The 18,998-nt window shown below is 41.6% G+C and overlaps 1 protein-coding gene across 2 annotated transcripts in view; it reads left to right on the top strand.

Moving 5' to 3' along the window:
• Positions 1 to 2,832: 2,832 nt before the first annotated feature.
• The window catches only part of ADAM17 (ADAM metallopeptidase domain 17), a 34,795-nt gene continuing 18,629 nt past the window's right edge, over positions 2,833 to 18,998 (top strand). The window contains exons 1-4 of one of the 2 annotated variants that reach the window (XM_053937111.1): positions 2,833 to 3,017; positions 15,182 to 15,314; positions 16,764 to 16,897; positions 17,803 to 17,891. In XM_053937111.1, the coding sequence (XP_053793086.1) occupies positions 2,930 to 3,017; positions 15,182 to 15,314; positions 16,764 to 16,897; positions 17,803 to 17,891 (444 nt within the window). In that variant the 5' untranslated portion in view covers positions 2,833 to 2,929. Of the gene's footprint in view, positions 3,018 to 15,181; positions 15,315 to 16,763; positions 16,898 to 17,802; positions 17,892 to 18,998 lie in introns of those variants that run through there. The other variant, XM_053937112.1, reaches the window with a different exon arrangement.

The following is an 18,998-nucleotide window of genomic DNA, read 5'->3' as shown; positions in this document are numbered from 1 at the left end:
AAGGATGCAATAATTCGTACAGTGCAGTGAAATTCTAACTGCTGGCTTAAAACTTTCTTGGAACCTAAGAAGTAGATTGTATCAAATGTTACATTTTTTTTAATTGTTTCTAAGGGAAAGCTGGAGAACTAGTGACCATTCGAAGTGACACCTATTCCACACAGACTAGTACAACTATAATTAGTGCATACGTGGGGAGATGTGATTTACCAGGGAAAGGTCAACAAGGGTTTTGTCAACATTGCTCTTGCCAAGAGAAGTCTTGCCTTATAAACTCAGATTGAAGTCTTCTGAATGTGTCAGCAAGCACTTGGATAAGAGGGATTGCAGAGATACAGTTTGCTGAGATTTCTGAAAGACTTTGAAGACTTTCTTGCTAAATGTTCTTAAGGAGACTAAACAATCACATGACAAGAGAGAGGATACCAGCATGGATTGAAATGCAGTTAGAAGACCAAGTATATGGTCAGTTTTCACAATGAAAAGAAGTCACTAATGCACCTTCACATCTCTGCATTTATTTATAAATACTCCAAATAAGATAAGGAGTGACAAGACAAAGATTGCTGAAGATATGTTATTCATGAAAGGAGAGAAAAGGTGTGGCTAAGAATTGCAGAAAGACCTTCCTCCATTTAGGGCTCACACACACCACTGATGATCCAGTATATGGGGGACACATTTGCTCCAGCACAGGACTCAGCCGGGACCCCGTAACTCTTCTAAAGCTTCACTCAGACCCTCTGTGTCATCTGGAATAGCACTGGACACCTCCATGTGGGCAACTGAACAGAGACCTCAGTGCCTGGCAGGAAAACAACAGATGATCATGAAGACAGACAGATGTAAATCCATGCACATGGGAACAAAACAGTCCTACATCACATGTGGAATAATGCTGTCTGAACTGACCACTACATGTCAGGAGTGAGAGCTGGGAAGTTTAATGTTATTTGTAAGATAATGCCAGCTCAGTGGAGATCACCGGCACATTGAATATTAGAAATATTCACAAGCAATAGTGAAAACAAGGCAGGGAATATTGTTATGTCACTTTATAAATCTACCAGATGCCTCTGTCATGAACACCATACGGACTTCCAGTCCCACCATCACAAACAGGAATAATAGAAATGGTAAAGTTCATAGAATAGCAGCAAACACTTCCTTGCAAAGAAGGAGATTTCACTTGGACTTGTCAGACTGCAAGAGGAGCCTTACCAGGCTGCAAGGGGATTTCATGGAGGCTCTGAAGTGGTGACTGGCATAGAGAAGGCAAGCTTTATGTACTGTCCTTTCCCAAGCAAGAAGCAGGGTCAGGTCATCACATGGTGTCACAAAATGTCAAGTTGAAAACAAGGAAAGTGGCCGTTCATACATGCAGTGACATTGTGAAACTCCCTGCCACAGGATGACATGGATGCTACAAGTTTACAAGCAGTAGGTCACAGAAATCACAGAAATCATAAAAATCACAGAAAGGACAAAGTTGGAAGGGACCACAGTGGAGCATCTGGTCCAACCTCCCTGCTTAAGCAGGGCCATTCCAGAGCACATGGCACAGGATTGTATCCTGGTGATTCTGGAATATCTCCAGTGAGGGAGACCTGACAGCTTCCCTGGACAATCTCTTCCAGTGCTGAGTCACTCACACAGTAAAGAAATTCCTCCTCGTGTTCAGCTGGCACCTCCCGAGCATCAAATCAACTGAACAAATGTATGGAGGAAATATTGTGAGGGCTGCTAAGCAAGACACAACCTTTGATTTCAGGAGTCACTAGATGCAAATTGTTGGAAGTTCAAAGCAGACCCACTGGAAGTTTCACCTCTTACAATCCTCTCATCTTTGGGGACAAGAACTGGGAGACACACCACTGTTTTAAGCGATGTATCTGCCTTTATGATGCTACGCAAAATGAGTAGTTTTATTGATGCTTTTAAAATATTTCAGGTTAACTAATGAGCAGCACAGCTTAAGCAGGATGGGCAATGGGGAGGCTTTTTCTCCACTTTTGCCAAGTATATCACTTGCAATCATCTTTGCTGGAGGCATCTGCAAAAAAGTAAGAGATCCACCTAATTCTGGAGAACGTTAACCAGAGCACTACAGCATAGCTACAACACAAACACATTTTCTGTGCTTTTATCTCAATAAGGCATGCTTTTTAGGAACACTTGAGTCACGGACCCATCACATTATTTGTACTAAGTGCCACAATCCTCAGTTGTGCTACGGTAACGACACAAAACCTTGTAAAGTCATCCGAGTACAGCCACTCACATGGGCTGCGGAGAAGCAGCAAACACAGCTGTGAGTGGCATCACTGAGAGTGCAAGGCCTGAGAGTACCAGGGTCTTGCCCAGGCAGGTCCACACCTCAGAGAGGGGCTGTCCCCAGAGAGGGGCTGTAGAACCCAGAGCCTTCTCCCTTTCCAGGGGTCTGTTCCTGCCCTGGGAAGGCCGTGAGGGGGCTGTGGTGAGGCTGTCCCAAGAAAGCAAGCGTTCTCAGCAGGAAGAACAGCATTGCCTGCGACCAAGCACCGGAACAGATTGCCCAGAGACTGTGTTGTCTCCCTCCCTGAGTACACTCAAGAACCATCTGGATGCAGTCCTATGCCATGCGGTCTAGGATGACCCTGCTGGAGCAGCGAGGCTGGACCGGACGCCCCGCTGCGGTCCCTGACACGCTGCCCACGCCGCGCCTCCATGAGGGCAGCAGCCGCCGCCTCACGGCCGCAGAGCGCAGCGGGCGCCTCCCCTCCGCACCGCCCCCGCCCAAGATGGCGTCCCCGCCCGCCCCACAATGCCCCGCGCGCAGCTGCCGCGCTTCCGGGTGCGGGCCCAGGAGGGCGGCGGGCCCGGCACGGGGGGCGGAGGGCGAAGCTGCTCCGAGCGGGCGCGCAGTGCCGGAGGAGGCCGCGCCCGGACCATGAGGCTTCGACTGTGGCTGGTCCCGGCCCTGGTGCTGCTGTGGGGGCCGGGCGGGCTGGAGGCGCTGGGGCACCCGCAGCGCTACGGTGAGGACAGGGCGCGACCACGGCAACCCCGGAGAGGAGGGGAGAGAAGGGAGGAGGAGGGAGAAACCACTGACAATGCGGGGGGAGGAAGGCGCGGCACCCCCGCCTCTGCCAGGGGTTAGCGGTGGGTGACGTGTGGGGCCGGCAGAGCACCTCGGTAGCTGAAGGCATCGCTGATGGGCACTGTTTGGGGTTACTGCTCTGCGGGGAGGCGGGGAGACACCATTGTCTTCACACCCGCGGTCTGCTGAGGAGTTTTCCTCACAGGAGTTTGCGTTCTGTTAAGGCGGGATAATCCCAGAATAGGTCGGGTAGGAAGGGACTGCAGTGGGTCATCTGGTCCAGTGTCCATGCTCCTGCAGGGTCATCCTGGATCGCATTCCACAGGATTGCATCCAGGCGGTTCCGGGATATCTCCAGTGAGGGAGGCAGCACAGCCTCACTGGGCAAAATCATATAAATGGCCTCCCTTCATAGCTCTGTTTGGAGAGTCACCAGAGAGCCCGAAGCCATTGGAGCTGAAAGTGACCTCTAGAAAAGTTTGACACGGAGGAGAACCGCTGCTTTATTTAACTTCTGTAAACAGTTTTGCATCTAAGCTTCTGCTTTGCAACGAACAAGTTGTAGACTTTCGTTTAATAAGCAGAAGTTTATCACTGAAATGGCAGATGGACTCTTGCATGAAGCAGTGACCATGTCTTGCCCTTAAGATCCATATCTTACATACTTCTTGGATCCTTGTCTTTGCTCCATTTTTCCTCTTCTCTGTATCATAGTTCCTCATCACTAGAGCAGCAAAATTTTTGTTTTCTTTAAAAGCTTTTTAAAGGAAAAATATCTGGCCCCCACACGAAAACCCCTGTTTTGAAAATCAAAGGTACAAAAATAATTTTGTGCTAAGTTCTGTTGCTTTCCTTGAGCCCATTGCTGTGCAGGGTGGGGATTCACATGGGATGATGCTGACATTCAAATGAACAACTGAACTGTCTAAAGACAGTCTCTGAACACTGTTCCAGTGGTTAATCAGCTGTACATTCCCACAGAGATAGCTGTCTTGTCTCCAGTCAGTGGGGCCAGCAGGGACTGCTCCAAGTCTCCTTTCTTGGCTTAGATCTCTCAGCACATTTCCTGACAGATGTCTGACCTCTGCCCTCCTCTCCTGCACCTGAGGTGGATTTGTGGTTCTGTGCACACCTCAGCAGTTTGTATCTGTAGGAACCTGGGAAGGATGGGGCTCAGTGGTGGGTGCCCCAGGAAGTGTCATAGAAATAAACATAGCGTGTCCTTTCAGCAGCAGGCAGGTCCTCAACAGCGGTTGCATCTTGGGCTGTCAGATCTTTGTGCCTTCTAAAGGACCTCTCTGCTATGAGTTTGTGCAGTCTTTATCTGATGGCTTTTATCTTCTTGGCCCACGTACCACTGTTCCTGGACTATGAGCTCTTCAATTTTATGAAATACTGCATGGATGAAAACCTCATTTCTTCTGTTTCTAAATGTTGGAAGAATTATTCATTTCTTTCACACCTGTAGTGACTTACATACCTATGCAATTTGTCTCATTTGCAATACTGTTTGTTGTTTAAGTGATAACACATTAGTCTATATAATAATTCTTAGTAGGAGGAAAGCATCATGACTTTATTGATTACTTTTGTCTATATATTTTGTGTTGGATTTTTATTTATTTAAGATGTATGGTCAGGGCTGCAGGACACCATTTGTAGTACAAAGGCAGCATAAATTTATAATTATGAATACTTTTGATTTTGTTTCCTTTCTGAGTAGTTTTTGGTCCTTAATAGTCACTCCAAGCTGTCTTTTCTTTGTGGTGTTTTTTTTTTTTTTTTTTTTGTTTTGTTTGTTTGTTTTTGTTTACTTTAGAGTTATTTTCTGTGGGGGGTGGATTTGTTTGTTTCTGTTTTCTTTTGGTTTTTTTTTTTTTCGGGGCTTTTTTGATTTTCTTTGAGTGGTAATAATTGTACTGATATACTTTGTTGTTTAAATACATTGATGAACTCTTTTCCTCACGTGTTATTTCACATATTCACACCTTGAATTTCATCACATTTTGTTTTGTTTTCCAGTAAACTAAATTTAGAAAAGTATTTTGTGAGGGAACTTGAAAAATCCATGTGTGCTACATTAGCTTTTACTTTTATCCACACACTACTGCCAGATATATATATATATATGTATATATGTATATATATATATATATATATATATATATATATATATATATTTATATATATATATGTGTGTGTGTGTGTGTATGTATATGTATAGGAGGCACTACTTTCCTAGTATCTTATTTAGCCCCAGGTCTAGTAACTTACACATTGTTGTTATTGTTACCTGTTTGCCAGGTTGGGACTTTGAATGTATTTATTGATTAGGCCCTTAGGTAGTACCTGGTATGGAAATTGGTCTGTTCAGACCCCTGCACTATACCAGTGGCTCTTTAGTCTCATACCACAGTTAGGAGTTGACCAGTTCTATTTTTGCAATGTTTTTTAACTCTTGGGCTAGTACATTCATATCCTGTTGATTTATTGGTCATTTTCTTGAGTTCTTATAAAGCCTCTTTTCCTAAGTCTCGAGCACAGGTCTTTACATATATCCTATCATGACAAAAAGTTCCTTTTGGGGAACTTTTTATCTCCTGTGCAGTGAATACTAAGGTCAGTTATTGGTACTGGCTTTTAGCATCCATTCCTGGGACTGTGTTTTACTTACTTGTTTTACAAGCCCTTTTAGTTATTTAGCTGTGTGGTTTCTTCTCATAAAATAAAAAAATATTTCAAGTATTAGCTTTCTGCCTTTTATAAGCTGCTTTTAAAAATACCTTTCCCTATTTTATTGTGGTTTTATGTTCATCTTTTGTTGGAGTTCTGTTGTCCTTATCTTACAGCTTGGTTTTCTGAATATCATCTTTTCCTTCTAATAATTTCAGTGTTATTATTTTGAAAGCTTTGTTTATCCACAGCTTAATTTTTGGGAACTGAAATCAGATTTCTGATGAGCACTGTCTGTAAGGAAGTTTCATGAATTAACATTTTGTGATTTCTATTGAGAACTTCTTGCTTATTACTCTGAGTTCAGTTTTTTAAGGAGGAAAAAAAAACTATACAGTGAAAAAAATAATTTGACAAAGAATAGAATAAATGATAAAACGATGTGGGTAATTTTCCAGCTTTTTCTGGCTGAAGTAATCTTAGGGTGTGGTGCTCCAGGAGTCTAAACTGATCTAAAATGGGACTGCTGCAACCTGACCTCAGCTTTCCAATCCCTTCCCCATTGCAGTGAGCACGTTCATGGAGTGTGAGCTGTCTGGAAGTTAATATCTTTTTTTGTTTGTTTCCCCCCCGCCCACCCTTTTTTTTTTTTTTTTTTTTTGTTTTTTTTTTTTTGTGTTTTTTTTTTTTTTTTTGTTTTGTTTTTTTTTTTTTTTTTGTTTGGTTTCTAAATTAGTTTTTTGATTTTTTTTTTAGTGGTTTGGGGTTTTTGTTTGCTTGGTTTTGTTTGCTTTATTTTCAGTAAAGGATATATTTTCTCTCTGTGAACTCCATTATTGTGGAGCAGCTCACAGTGTGACTGTCCAAGCACTTGCCCCATTGTTTTTTGGGGCATGGAAAGGGTTGTGTTCCAGGTGAGGGATGAAGGCAGAATGATATCCACCTCAGTTTGTCTTTAGGTGTACTCTTTTTAGTAATCTTGACATCAGGGATCAATTTCTAGAGACGTGGGGCTCTACTACTCAATACAGTGACTGATACTGTAGTTTGGCCCCAGAAAAATTAATGGCAACTCTTTCAAGATTTTTCTCTTTGTTGTCATTTATCTCTGAAGATAAGCTTTTATACTTATAAAATATTTATGCTGTTTGCCTTGGAGTTCAGACACATCTGAATGGTAACAAAGCTTAATGTACTTTAAAAGAATAACAGTGCAGCTATCCAGCTTAGGTGCTGAATAGGTGAATAGGTCACTGAATATATCTAAAAAATTGCCTGAATCTGTATTACAATGCAGTGGTACAAGTTGTGTGCTGCCACTGTGCAGCATTTATGGATGCCCCCAGCAGAGTCAGGATGTAAAATGTGTCTTACTCTAATGTTGCATCTTTTGAATGAGAACTTTTTGTCTCAAGCTAGGCAGGGAACTAAAATAAGATGGTTTTTCCATTGCTGGACAGATGATATTCTTTAAATCACTCACTGGGGATCTTTTTCTACCTGCCACATTGTACTAATAAAATCTGAGGCAGGTACCCTGATTTTCACCAGTTTTTTCTCCATACCACAGAAATACTACACAGAACTCGGAAAAACTGCATGAGCTGGAGAAATGGTACAAATGGTTTGGTGCAAACCTACCTAATGCACATCAGAAGACTCGGATTTAGAAGTTGTTGAGTGAAAAAAACAAATGGTAGTGGTGTTGATGAATAAACCAGGGCAGCTAAGTGATAGAGGGCAGCATAAATTGATTTGCAGTCAGTTTTGAATTTTTCACACTTGGTGTGACAAAATGCAGGAAGTCCAAAGGCCAGGAATGTAACTTGCTGCCAGAGAATTTAGGGATTGGAAGTTTAGCTCAGTGTCAAGAATGTGCAGTGAGATAATTAGTGGAAAAAAATCTTCATGCAAGGTTAAATTTTATCCTGCTGGACTGAAGCTTCTGTTGGAGACTAAGGCAAGACCTAGGTGAGGGTCAAATGATTCATTTCTTTGCCACGATCTGCCTTTTTTGTTACAGTTTCTTACTGTAACATCCTTTGGACATCCTTTGAAGCAAGATGACTGTTCTAGATGGAGCTGGTTTTGCAGTTTGTCCCTAAAAGCTGAAGGCTGAGTGTATTTCTCACCATGCATCACATAGTGGAGAATTCAAGGACACACAATCCCACAGCATGTGATCCCTGCCCAGGATGTGGTGGGATTATTTCAAAATCATTGCAGGAATTTGTTGATGCAGTGTCTTTGCATAAACATCAAATGCTTGGTGTAGACATGGCCCCGTTGAATGCAAATTACCAGTATTATTTTTGTGTTGTGGATTAGCAATCTTTTCCATGAAGTTTCTTAATATCAAGGTTTTCAAGTACTTTTCTCAAGTTTGTTTTCATTTGTTCAGATGAATAGGTCAATGTTTCCATTTCCAACTGAAAAAAGTGATTGAAGTATAATTTCTGCAAAAAGTACTCAAGGTCAACAAAAAGAACAATGTCAATGCTACATTAAATTCTAATTAATAGGAATTACCTTTAACTGTTGCAAGATTTTTGTAATGGGAGCATAATTCAGTGCTTGGAATGAGTTTGGTTTTCAGTAGTGCCAATTTGTTCTTACCTTTAAGCAGACAAAAAGTAAAATTCCTATTTGCATTTAAGATTTGGGGTGGTTTCATTTTTTCCTCAGTAAAAACTGGCAACTTCACTGCTGCTCTACATTGCTGATAGCAGCAGTGACTCATCTCAGTTTCATGCTTCTGCCACTCTGGAATTTTTGTGTGCACATGCAGAAACCCTAGCATGGATTTCTGCCCTGTGGCTGGAAGGGCTGAGTGAGGAAACCCAGCCAGCCATACTCTAGCACTGGCACTCTGACTTTATGTACATCAGAATGTAATTGTGTGTTTTGTAGTCGGCAGAGATTGTCTTTGCAATAGAAGTTTATATTTAGTTTCCATTTTAAACAGGTTAGTCCCCCACCCCAGCTTTTTTATAAACTGTAGGAGTCCAAGTTTGCCAGACTGATGATGGCACGTGCTTTGCTGTGAACCCAAGAGGTAGGTTTTAACAAAGAGCAGTTTATCCTGCTGTCCTTTTCTGTGATCTTCACATGCAGCACATGAACTTGCCTGTTTTGGGGATGACAAGCAACCCTCTCAGTGGTTCTAATGGTCTTCCTGATGTCTTCCATTCTTGCAGATACATGTAATAGTATTGCCTGTCTTTGTCACTTATGGCCTGCATCTCTTCACAGTATCCATCCCTGTCTTCCTGTGCTGCCCTAATGTGCATTATTTGTACTTTTTTCCCTCCTTGATACTTGCATTTTTAACCTATGTAGGTGCATGGACTGGGAAGTGGGAAGGCAAGAGGGCTCTGTTATGAAGGGAGGCAGCTACAGCTGCCACCCAGTAGATGCTGATCCATTATTACTAAGGTGTTGAACAAGAACATGATATTCCTTGGTTTCCTTTTGCACCCTTTCAGGATGTCACTGAAATAGTAAAATTCTGCACCTCAGTACCTGTGATGTGCCTCAACTTTTGGAAGCTTGTGTGTGAATGAGTCCCAATTTGTATCCACAAGGAAAAGAAATGCAGTCAGAAGTGAAGGGGTTGGTCTCACAAGTGTCGTCTAGAGAGTAATTAGTGTCTACCTAGAATCAGCTCCACTCAAACTTATTTTGTGACACAGCAGGATTTTGTGATGTGGTATCTTTGTACAGTAGTGAGGCTTGTAGTTTTTTGATGGCCAGACAAATGGTCTGTTTCCAGAGACCACTGCATCCCATGACTGGGCAGTTCCTCTCTGCAGGATGTACGAAAGCATGTGATTTGGGGGTGGGTTGTGCTGGAGTTTTTTGAGCATCAAGTCATATGATGCTGTTCTGTTGTAAGATGGGACGGCTGTATTGCCCTTGTTTCACTTTAATTATGAGGATGGTAATTCAGTAGACTTCCTTATTTTTATAATGCCAATATTTGGCAGGATATTGTTTTTTTTTTCCTTTGAAAAGTGTTCTGTTGTCATTAATAGGACAGACGGTTATTAAATCAAGTAGGTCCAGCAGTGTAAGTTTTGTTCCTCACTGGTCCTTATTTAAGATGCGATTCGTGGAAGGAGATAATTTGCAAGGTTGGAAGTGTGTGAGGTAATATGTAGGAGCCATTGTGGGTATTCAGCTGTATTCAATGTCTGAATGTGTTATAAGGAGGGAGTAGTTGCCAGTGTAACTGCAGAAGTGCACTGTGGAGCAGCTGGTGGACAATAAAGCAGCAGCATTCCTGCCCTCCCTGCACAAGGGCTGATTAACCCTACCCGGAGGCTTCATCTGCTGCTGACTGAGTGAGTGCAGGCACCTTGTTTTCTCACGTGGTTTGGCTAGGTTGATGCAGCTGGGATCAAGTTAAAAACATGCCTTCTAAAACATACAGCTGATGTGGCTGACCATTCTTACTAACAGGTTTGTCCAGAAATGTGCTCAGAGTGTAAACTTTTATCTTGTTATGGTTTATTAGAACGCTGACATGTATTTGGTTCTTGCTTTGAACTTGTTTCTCATACAAGTTCTTCTGTTTACATGTTCTTGATGAGCAAAACAGCAACCACTCTTCAGTGGAAACAAGTAAACATGATTTATCCAAACTTGAAAGCATGGGCTGTTTTGTGTGGGATAGGTGTTTCAGTTCACTTTGTATTGTGTCTCTGGCAATGTCTCCGTACCAGATGTACTGGAGAAAGATGTAACAGCACGTGCAAGGAGTTGTTAAAGAACAGCCTTCCCAAGATGAACCTTCTCAATGTGTCCTCTTCATCAACAGTCTCCTAAAAGCAGCATAAGCTGTTCAGAGAGGGTATCCACAAACATTTATGCACGACTGCATCACCTCCTGCCTGGCACAGACCATTTGTGTGCCCAGGTGAAATATGAATATATTTGCCTTCTCCATTAGCACTCTCTGGAATGGTGCTGCAGCAAAACGATCCAGCTGTGTTGCAGCCAGTGAGCAGCTGTTACTACAAACACAAGGGCAGCTGTTTTATGTAGGGTGATGGACACCTGGTTTAGCTCTTGTGCTTCAAGCTAGAAAGACTCCAGTCTGTGTTTCCTAGTCTAAATTCTGAGACTTTGAATTAGATTTCAAATTGCTGTGTTTAGTTACTTCAGTTAAAATATTTTAATGTACAAGAAGAGCATACAAAACTAAATAGTAACAATAAAGAATATGGAGCCCTTCTATTCAGTCACTCCTCAGCTGAATCAGAAAAATTGTTACTAGTCAACTGCTCATAAGCTTTTGATAGGTGTTTGATACCCACTGGAAATCAGCTTGAGATCAGAACCCATATGTAGTTGATGAGTGCTGTATAAAATAGAGCCTGGAGCTCCTTCTTCAGTTTTGGAGATGAAACAGATTTAACAGTCCCACTACAAAATCCTTCCTGAATGTCTTTGCAGTGCCTGTTGTAGGAGTGCTCCCTATAGGCTTGTCATCCCATTCCAGTGCCTTTGACAGAAAAATTATTTCTGCTTTTGTTTATTCCCTTGGGATGAGTGGAGAAATAACTGCAATCATTCCTGCAAGTCTCACTGATTATCTAGTGGTTTTTCTTAAATCCTAAAAGTAATTAAAAAAAAAAATTTGGATCCTGAGTTTTAGGTAGGAATATTTTCTATCATGGGATAATTTTGAAGAGAATTCTAGAAAATATTAATTGTATCTTCTGGGTTAAAACTTCATGCTTCTAGATAAGCTTAACCTTTCCATAAATGATGCAGTGCAAAAGAATGCTTATGAAATGGCTGACTTGCCACATTAACTTGTTGGGTTCCGGACAATAGATGTGGCATGAGATCATGGGAATTTACTGTTGTACTTATGAAAGCCAAGCTGGTTGGAGAAGGCTGACATTGGTATTTGAATTGCTAGCTGAGCACTGAAAGAGAAACTTCTTTTGAAATACATGCAGTGGCCTCCAACTCAGGGAGTTAAGCCGTTCTCCCATGCTCTTTGGTGCTGGTGCAGAGTTTATTAAAAGCTAGATTTTTGTGTTAAGTCTGAAAGTCTAGTGCCAGGAGACTTTTAGCCCAGAAACAAGGTGAAAAAAAAAGAGGCAAGAGTTGGTGAGTTCAAAGCTAGGGGTAGAGGTGGATCAGTGCTGTGGATTTCTTCTTGAGAGCTTTGGGATATTGTCTTTGTCACTGATGTTCCTTCCTTGTCTCTCTTACAAATCTGATTTCTGTATGTTCTTAGGAGGTTTCTCTCTGGGAAAGAAGGTACCATGAGGTGAAGGCCTGTGACAGTAAATAAATACTTGCCATATCAGGATGCAATTAAGATGTTCCCTAAAATGACAGGAATGCAGAAATCTAAGAGAGTGTGGAAGGGATGAACTGCAAAAAATGGTTTGGGAATCCTCAGCTCAGGTCTGTTGAAGCCCATGGGAAATGACTCTTGGACCATAATGAAGATAATGGGGAAGGAATGCCAGAAAGATTTTAAAACTTGAATAAAAAGTCAAAAATATGCTTTCTATGGCTCCCATCCACAGACTGCTGTACAGTTGGATTCTGTACAGTTCTGTGTTTTCTTTAAAATAATGACACTTCATCTTTTATTTTCAGTAAGCCATGAATATGGATTAATTTTCACAATATGAACATTTTACAGAAAAATTTTGGTTCGAGTGTATTACCAATATATTTGTTCCACATCTGTCTGATACCATAGTTAGTTAGCAGATTATGTCTGGGAGCAGTGTGTCTTAAGCCTCTACTTATGTTGTAAGTAAAATTAAAAGCAAACAAATTTAGGAAGGGTAAGAGGAAATAATGAACAAGTGCACTCTTGTTTCAGTGTTACAGGAACTGGGAGTGCCGTGTGTTTCATTTGTAACTTCAATAGAATCATCTTACTCATCTTCATGAACTTCTTAGGTCTTGTTCTTACTACCTTCCTGTGTCTCTGTGAGGCATTTCCAGAAGGGTGTTTGTGTATATTAAGGTGGAGTAGGACTTGCCTACCAAATAAAAAAGCCTGATTTTTTTTAGCAGACTTCTCAGTTCTTTTGCCATGAAATTGAGACATTTTGTCTGGCCATAGTGGCAACTGTGTCTTGCTTTTTGGCATGGCTTTCTCTTGGTTCTGGTCTGTACTTCAAAGGCAGAGGTGGAAAAGGACAGTAATGTTTTGTAGCTGGGGTTGTGCCTCTCAGGCAGACCTTGCGTGGCAAGTCCCCGAACAGCACGGCAGTTGTTCCACACCTCTTGTTTCATGCCCCATGTTCCACACGTTTGGTCTGTATCATAAACCAGTGTTGGATATTCTGTATACCAGCATTCACTTTAATTGAGGGGTCAGCTCTAGCCTGAGTGTAGTGACAGAATCTTGAGTTTGATTAAAAGAATTCAGAACTAGGCAGTTTAATGAGTTTTTTTTCCAGAATTGATTTCCTTGCCTGTTCTACACCCTTTCTAGGTGGTTCTGGATGAGGGCAGATGCCAGATAAAAAGCAATTTATTAGAACAGACTTTGTAATGAAAAAAGAGCTGTTTGGAGGGGGAAGTTAGGCATTTACTCACTGCGTGGCTCTAGTGAACCAGCTCTGCAGCATATGGCAACCTAAAATGAAGGCCCTGCCTGACATGCAGCAGTGGGGCATATGTGGGGAAAATCCCCACCACAGAAAATATGGTGATAGAGACTTGGCTTTGCATATAACCTGAAACACATGGTAATCATGTGCAGGTGCTCTCAACCTGAGGGTTGTAAACAGAAATCAGGAAATTGCAACTGCTCTGCCCTTCCTGTGTTGCTCAAGGCCTGGGGAGGAGCAGCCAGGGAGGGAGAAGCCTGTGAACTGCTGCTCAGTGGCTTCTGCTGCCCAAGAAAGCAACTGTGTTGCCCGTGCCTCACTCTGTGAGTGAGTCTGCTGCAGGGCCAGGAGGGCTGTGAGGGTCATCTTTGCTTCTGTGCCTTCCTCGCCTCAGTGTACACAAGCACACTTGTGGCCATGCACTGCTGGTTAATTCTCCCCACCCACCCACCCTCTTGCAAAAGGAAAAGCAAGGTGCTTTCCTTGCCCTGATCAGTGCATGTGTTCTTAAAGCTTTCCTGGGCTTTGGAGGCATGGATTTGGGGATTAATTATGGTACTGAGTGTCAGGTTTAAAAAACCCATATTATTTCAAGAGCTATGAGCATCTAGATTTCAAGGTGGCAATCTTGGTTTGTTGCACAATAGCTTGTTAGTGGTGCTGCTTACTTTAAAGTTCAATAAAACACATGAGGTGGCTTTGCTGAGTGGGGTAAGCTAGTGACCAGGGACTCTGAAGGAATGTCATTTTCCTTAACAGAAAACCTCTTTGGTAGCTATCAGGTCTGGTTTAGAAGCATAGCTGGAAAAGGAGGGGAAGGAAATAGGATTTTTTTTTTTTAAAGAATGTCTGGGTGAGCACTTCTGCCCCTTGTAAAACATATCTGAATCCTCATTTAGTGTAGTAAAGAGTGAGCACCTCTGGCTGAGAAGGAAAACGGCAATGTGGGAATAAGAACCTGTTGTTAAGGCTGTAAATAGCAACTGAATTTATCAGTCTTAGTGGAAGCCAAGGTGGTTGTTGGGTGTCTTGATGGGTGGTGGGTGCTCCAGAGAAGCAAGAATGTGGGTGGGTGTTTTGATGAAGGAATGCCTTTCAAAGTAGCAGGAGGCTTTATCAGCAAGAGCCAAGCACTTTTTGCAGCTGTTATGTACTTGTTAATGGTGGAAACATCTGAAGAACATTGACCTGAATTTGTAATGTGTGTACTGCTCCCATAGGAATTCAGGCACTTGGTCTCCTTTCTCTGAACAAGTTTTTGTGTTCTGAGTAGGAAAAGGAGTTTTGCATGATGGTAAGGTATTGGGAAATCAGGGTATCTCACATGAGTTGCCTTGTTAGTTAGTTTTGATTGATTGTGCTGTGCAGATAACCTGTTTTCTGGCTACTGTTGGGCAGAAAGGCCCAATACAGTCCAGTCTGCAATTAACTTGGTTTAAGTCTCCTAGATTAAATTATTTTCTTCGTCAGACTCATGTGGGGGCCAGCAGGTGAGGAGAGTAATTTGCCCCGGAGAAATGGGGATGTTCTCCCTATGTAGTTTCTTGGGGGCAGCTAGGGAGGGCATGAGTTCTGCATTGCTGTGGCACTAAAAATGATGAGTTGGTTGCTCAGCAGTTATAGAAAGAGTGAAGCAAATCCTGTCTCTCTCAGATTGCCTTGTCTCACTCTATGATTTCTACTTGGCCATTACAGAAATGTGAAGTAGTTATCCTAAAATTAGAGCAAACTGTGGTCTTGCTGTCAAAATGGGAGTCTCTGGTTTGCTCTTTTTTATGTGTGCATTTGGAAAGAAAGTCTTTTGAAACTAAAACTTTCCTTGTTGGTCTTTCAGACACAGTTGAGTCCATGCTTTCAGACTACGACATCCTTTCTCTGTCTAGCATCCAGCAACACTCACTGAAGAAGAGGGACCTCCAGCCTGAGACACACGTAGAGAGGCTCTTAAGTTTTTCAGCCCTGCAAAGGTAATTAAATCATCAGTGATGAAATAGCATATTTTCCTTCAGTTTCTGATGAGTAATATGCAGTTTCAAACCCAGGAATTGTCTTGTTTTCTGTCATGACTGGCCAGTTCTTCTAGGTTAGTGATCTGCATGGTTATATGACATCAGAGAGGCTCAGAGGAAAGGGGAAAGTAAGTTCTATTTTATTTCTCTGATGGCTGACATGGCAGTAATTTAGGATTTCTTTTGCTTTATTCTTAGGTTTAGTTTCATGTAGATTGCTCCCGCTGATTAGGTTGGATCTCACTTATACCTCATCTGGCAATGTTGTCAGTTCTTCTAGACTGTCCTCTGGTTCTTGAAAATCTCAGCCTTCAGCTTGAAAAGTGTGTGTGGTGTGCTGCCCAAGAGATTTACTGTATTTATTTTCATGGAGGTTTAATCCTTTTCCTATTGAGTATGTCCCATTAAATAAAACACTTATTTTCATCTTTTGTTTGTTTGGTTTGGTTTTGGTTTTTGTTATAAGATGGGAAATAAAAGCTCAGGTGAAAGGGGGAGGAGAAGTAGAAGGGAGCAGGCATGGAGATGGCAGGAATTTTATCCTGAGAGTCAGACAAATGCCTTGCAGGTATTTGAGTGCTGAAATTGTGAATCTGAAATGGGGAGCAGGGTCAGAATCACACTTTGTGTTGTTTGTCTGACATATTTTGTCCTCTGTGTATTCATGTGCCTTCCCCTGTGTCATCTTCAACTGTCATGCAAGTTATGCGTAATTTTTGAATCTCTGAATGTTTGAAAGGGCATTTTTCTTGCGTTTGGAGGGGCAATTATGAAAGGTTAATGGGATCAGATGTCTCCCTGTTTTGCGCTGCCTCATGCACGCTGGCTTTAGGGTGAGGTTGCCAGTGATGATTACAGAATAATTGCAGAGGAGCATGCCAAAAATCTTTCACCCAAAGCCCACATAAACCAAGAGCCCATGAAGCTTCTTCCAGAAAAGGTTATCAGCCTTCTTGGGATAGTTTTCAGTTTTTGTGACAATATATTGTAAAAAATGTAGGGAGTTCAGATTTCTGTTTATGGTCTTTTGCCTGTATTATGTCAGAAAGTAAGAACTTCAAGATAATTTAGTTTCAAATAGATGAAGAAATTTCTTGGTCTGATTTTTTTTTTTTTTTTTAATAGTTACCAGTAACTGGTTTTGCTTAACTGCAAATGAAGAAGGCACATCATGAGCAAAGTTGACTGTTTTGGATTTCGGGGGTTATTTTTAAAACTTTTTTTCAATTCAACATCTGTGACTCTAAAATATTTGCAGTTATCAATTACACAGTATATGTTTTTGTAGCCTGCTTATCAGAATTGTTGCTTTTTGACTTCTTTTGGACCCTCAGTAAAATGGAGATTGAACGTATCTGTTATGTGTATACTTTGCTTAAAAATAAATGTAAGTAAATTCTTTTACAGGCACTTTAAATTATACTTAACTGCAACTGCTGAACACTTTTCAGAAAAATTTCAAGCATTAATTGTGGATGGTGAAGGCAAGGAAAAGGAGTATCGTGTTCAATGGCGAGACTTTTTCACCGGACATGTCGTTGGTTAGTATGAAGCAGACTGTGGGTCAATGCTGAGAAACTACAGCTTTGCTCGGGTTTCTTGGGCAGAGTAAATGGTGTATTTCCCTCATTTTGATCAGATGTGGTTAGGATGAAGAAATAAACGTAATTCTTATCCTTTGGGTTTTCTGGTTTTGTTTTTGTGGTGTGTTTGGGGATTTTTTGGGGTTTGGTGGGTGATGGGGTATATTGCATCAAGCTCCTAAGACAGGACTCTTGTGTTGAGTTTGGCAGGACACAAAGGTATAATTTACTTAAGCAGCAGCTTGCAAATTTTTTTTTTTTTTTTAATGCTGATGGTAGCTTTAATTCCATCTGGAATGTAGGACTTGAATGTTCCTTGCCCCAGAACACAAAGCTAAGGTAGAGGTGATGCAGTAATACCCAGACAGTTCAATTAAAAGATTTAAAGATAGTTCTTTGTAGATTACTTTTCTGTAAAGAAAGATGCCATGCTCCACTTCCATGCAGTACTAATGCTTCTGATAAGTTGTTTTTATTTCTTTGTTGCCTTTGTGATGTGGTGAGACTTTTCCACTGGAATGCAGGCTGATGCTGTGAAATTGCTGTCTGATAGTAGTTAGATGCACCTTGCTTTTGTTGGCAGAAATACTGTGTCCCCCATTACTAATCCCCAGAGCCATCTCAACACTTTCTGCAAAATTTTCTGTTAAATCTGAGTCTCATTGACTGTGACTATTGGGAAGTTAAGACTTGGGGGAAGTGCTGATTAATTTCATCTTTTTCTTTAAATTGAACAGTACAGAGACTGAGGAAGGTAATTTGTCATGAAGTTTAGAAACAATTAAAAACCCCCAACAAACAGTGTCTGCAGGAGCACATGCAAACAGCTGAATTAATTTAATGCTTCCATGCTTATGTTAAAGGAGAGCATAATTCCAAGGTTGTGGCACATATCGGGGATGAAGATTTTACAGTGCGAATTAATACTGATGGAGAAGAATACAATATTGAGGTATGCTTTGCTGTGGAAAACTATATCCAGACAATCACCTTCTTTTCCTCTGGGTGTTCCTCTTCCTTGTTAGTTATGTTGACACTTCTGTAGCTCAAACTAGATTTGGTGGTAGTGTTTGTTTTGGGGTGAGGAGAGAGAGAAACAAGAAACCAATTTGGCTTGCAAGTGTTTACTTTTATTAGTGAGTGACATTCTCTGACAGTTGCATGTTTTAGGTACATCAGGGAGAAGGTATATTTTAAACAGGAAGGGGTTTCAGAAACAGAAATGGATAATGTCAGAATTTAGTGGTGATCATGGTCTCTAACAAACTGTGGCAGTCTAAACAGAGTCAAAGTCAGTGAAGCTTTTTAAAGCTGGCTTTGTTACATCTTGGAAATTTTCCCATTCTTAGAGCTGCATTGAAAATCTGATATTTTATCTGAAAATTGGTTATTTTTTCCTACTCCCTTGGTTTTCACCATTTTCCTTGCTTGTGTTATTTTGAACTCTTGGTTAAAAAAATATTCCACAAATATATAATTAGAGACTGTAATAATGAGATGTTCAGTGCAGTATATTCCCAGACACAAGCAGTATTTGAATGGCTGAATAACAGTAATTATGGCTGAGTGTTATATGGATATTGTAATTGTCTCCAAACCCAAAGATACACAGAATTATGGGTAAACCTGAGAAATCTAGTCATGTTAAAGTGTAAAAATGTGATCAAAATGCCCAAATCACTGTACTTGTGTTTTACATTGAGAACATACAGTATCTGTTTGCTTGTGATGTAAAGCATTTTTGTGTTTGTGCTCCAGAGCAGTTGTAGGTGTGCCTTGTTTCTCTGTGCAGCCAGCCCCCTGCTCCTGGCTGGCTGTGTCTGTGCAGCTGGGGGCAGGCAGTGGTGTGCAGCCTCTGGCTTGCCCTGCTGCCTCGCTGGTGGTGTCCCCAGGTCAGCTTTGGCCACTGACAGCCCTGGATGAGATGATTCCTGTGCGCAGTCGCAGAGGGAGCATGCCTGAGTCTGTTCCCCAAAGGCAGCATGGACAAAGCTGCTCTGCCATTTCCTGCTTTTGTTTTCAAGGTAGTTGCGTACGGTTTGGAAGGGCTGTGGGCCTT

Source organism: Vidua chalybeata, chromosome 3 (genome assembly GCF_026979565.1).
Source record: "Vidua chalybeata isolate OUT-0048 chromosome 3, bVidCha1 merged haplotype, whole genome shotgun sequence".
NCBI classification, from domain to species: domain Eukaryota; kingdom Metazoa; phylum Chordata; class Aves; order Passeriformes; family Viduidae; genus Vidua; species Vidua chalybeata.
Note: the sequence above shows the minus strand (reverse complement) of the source record. Positions and strands in the feature narration are given on the sequence as shown.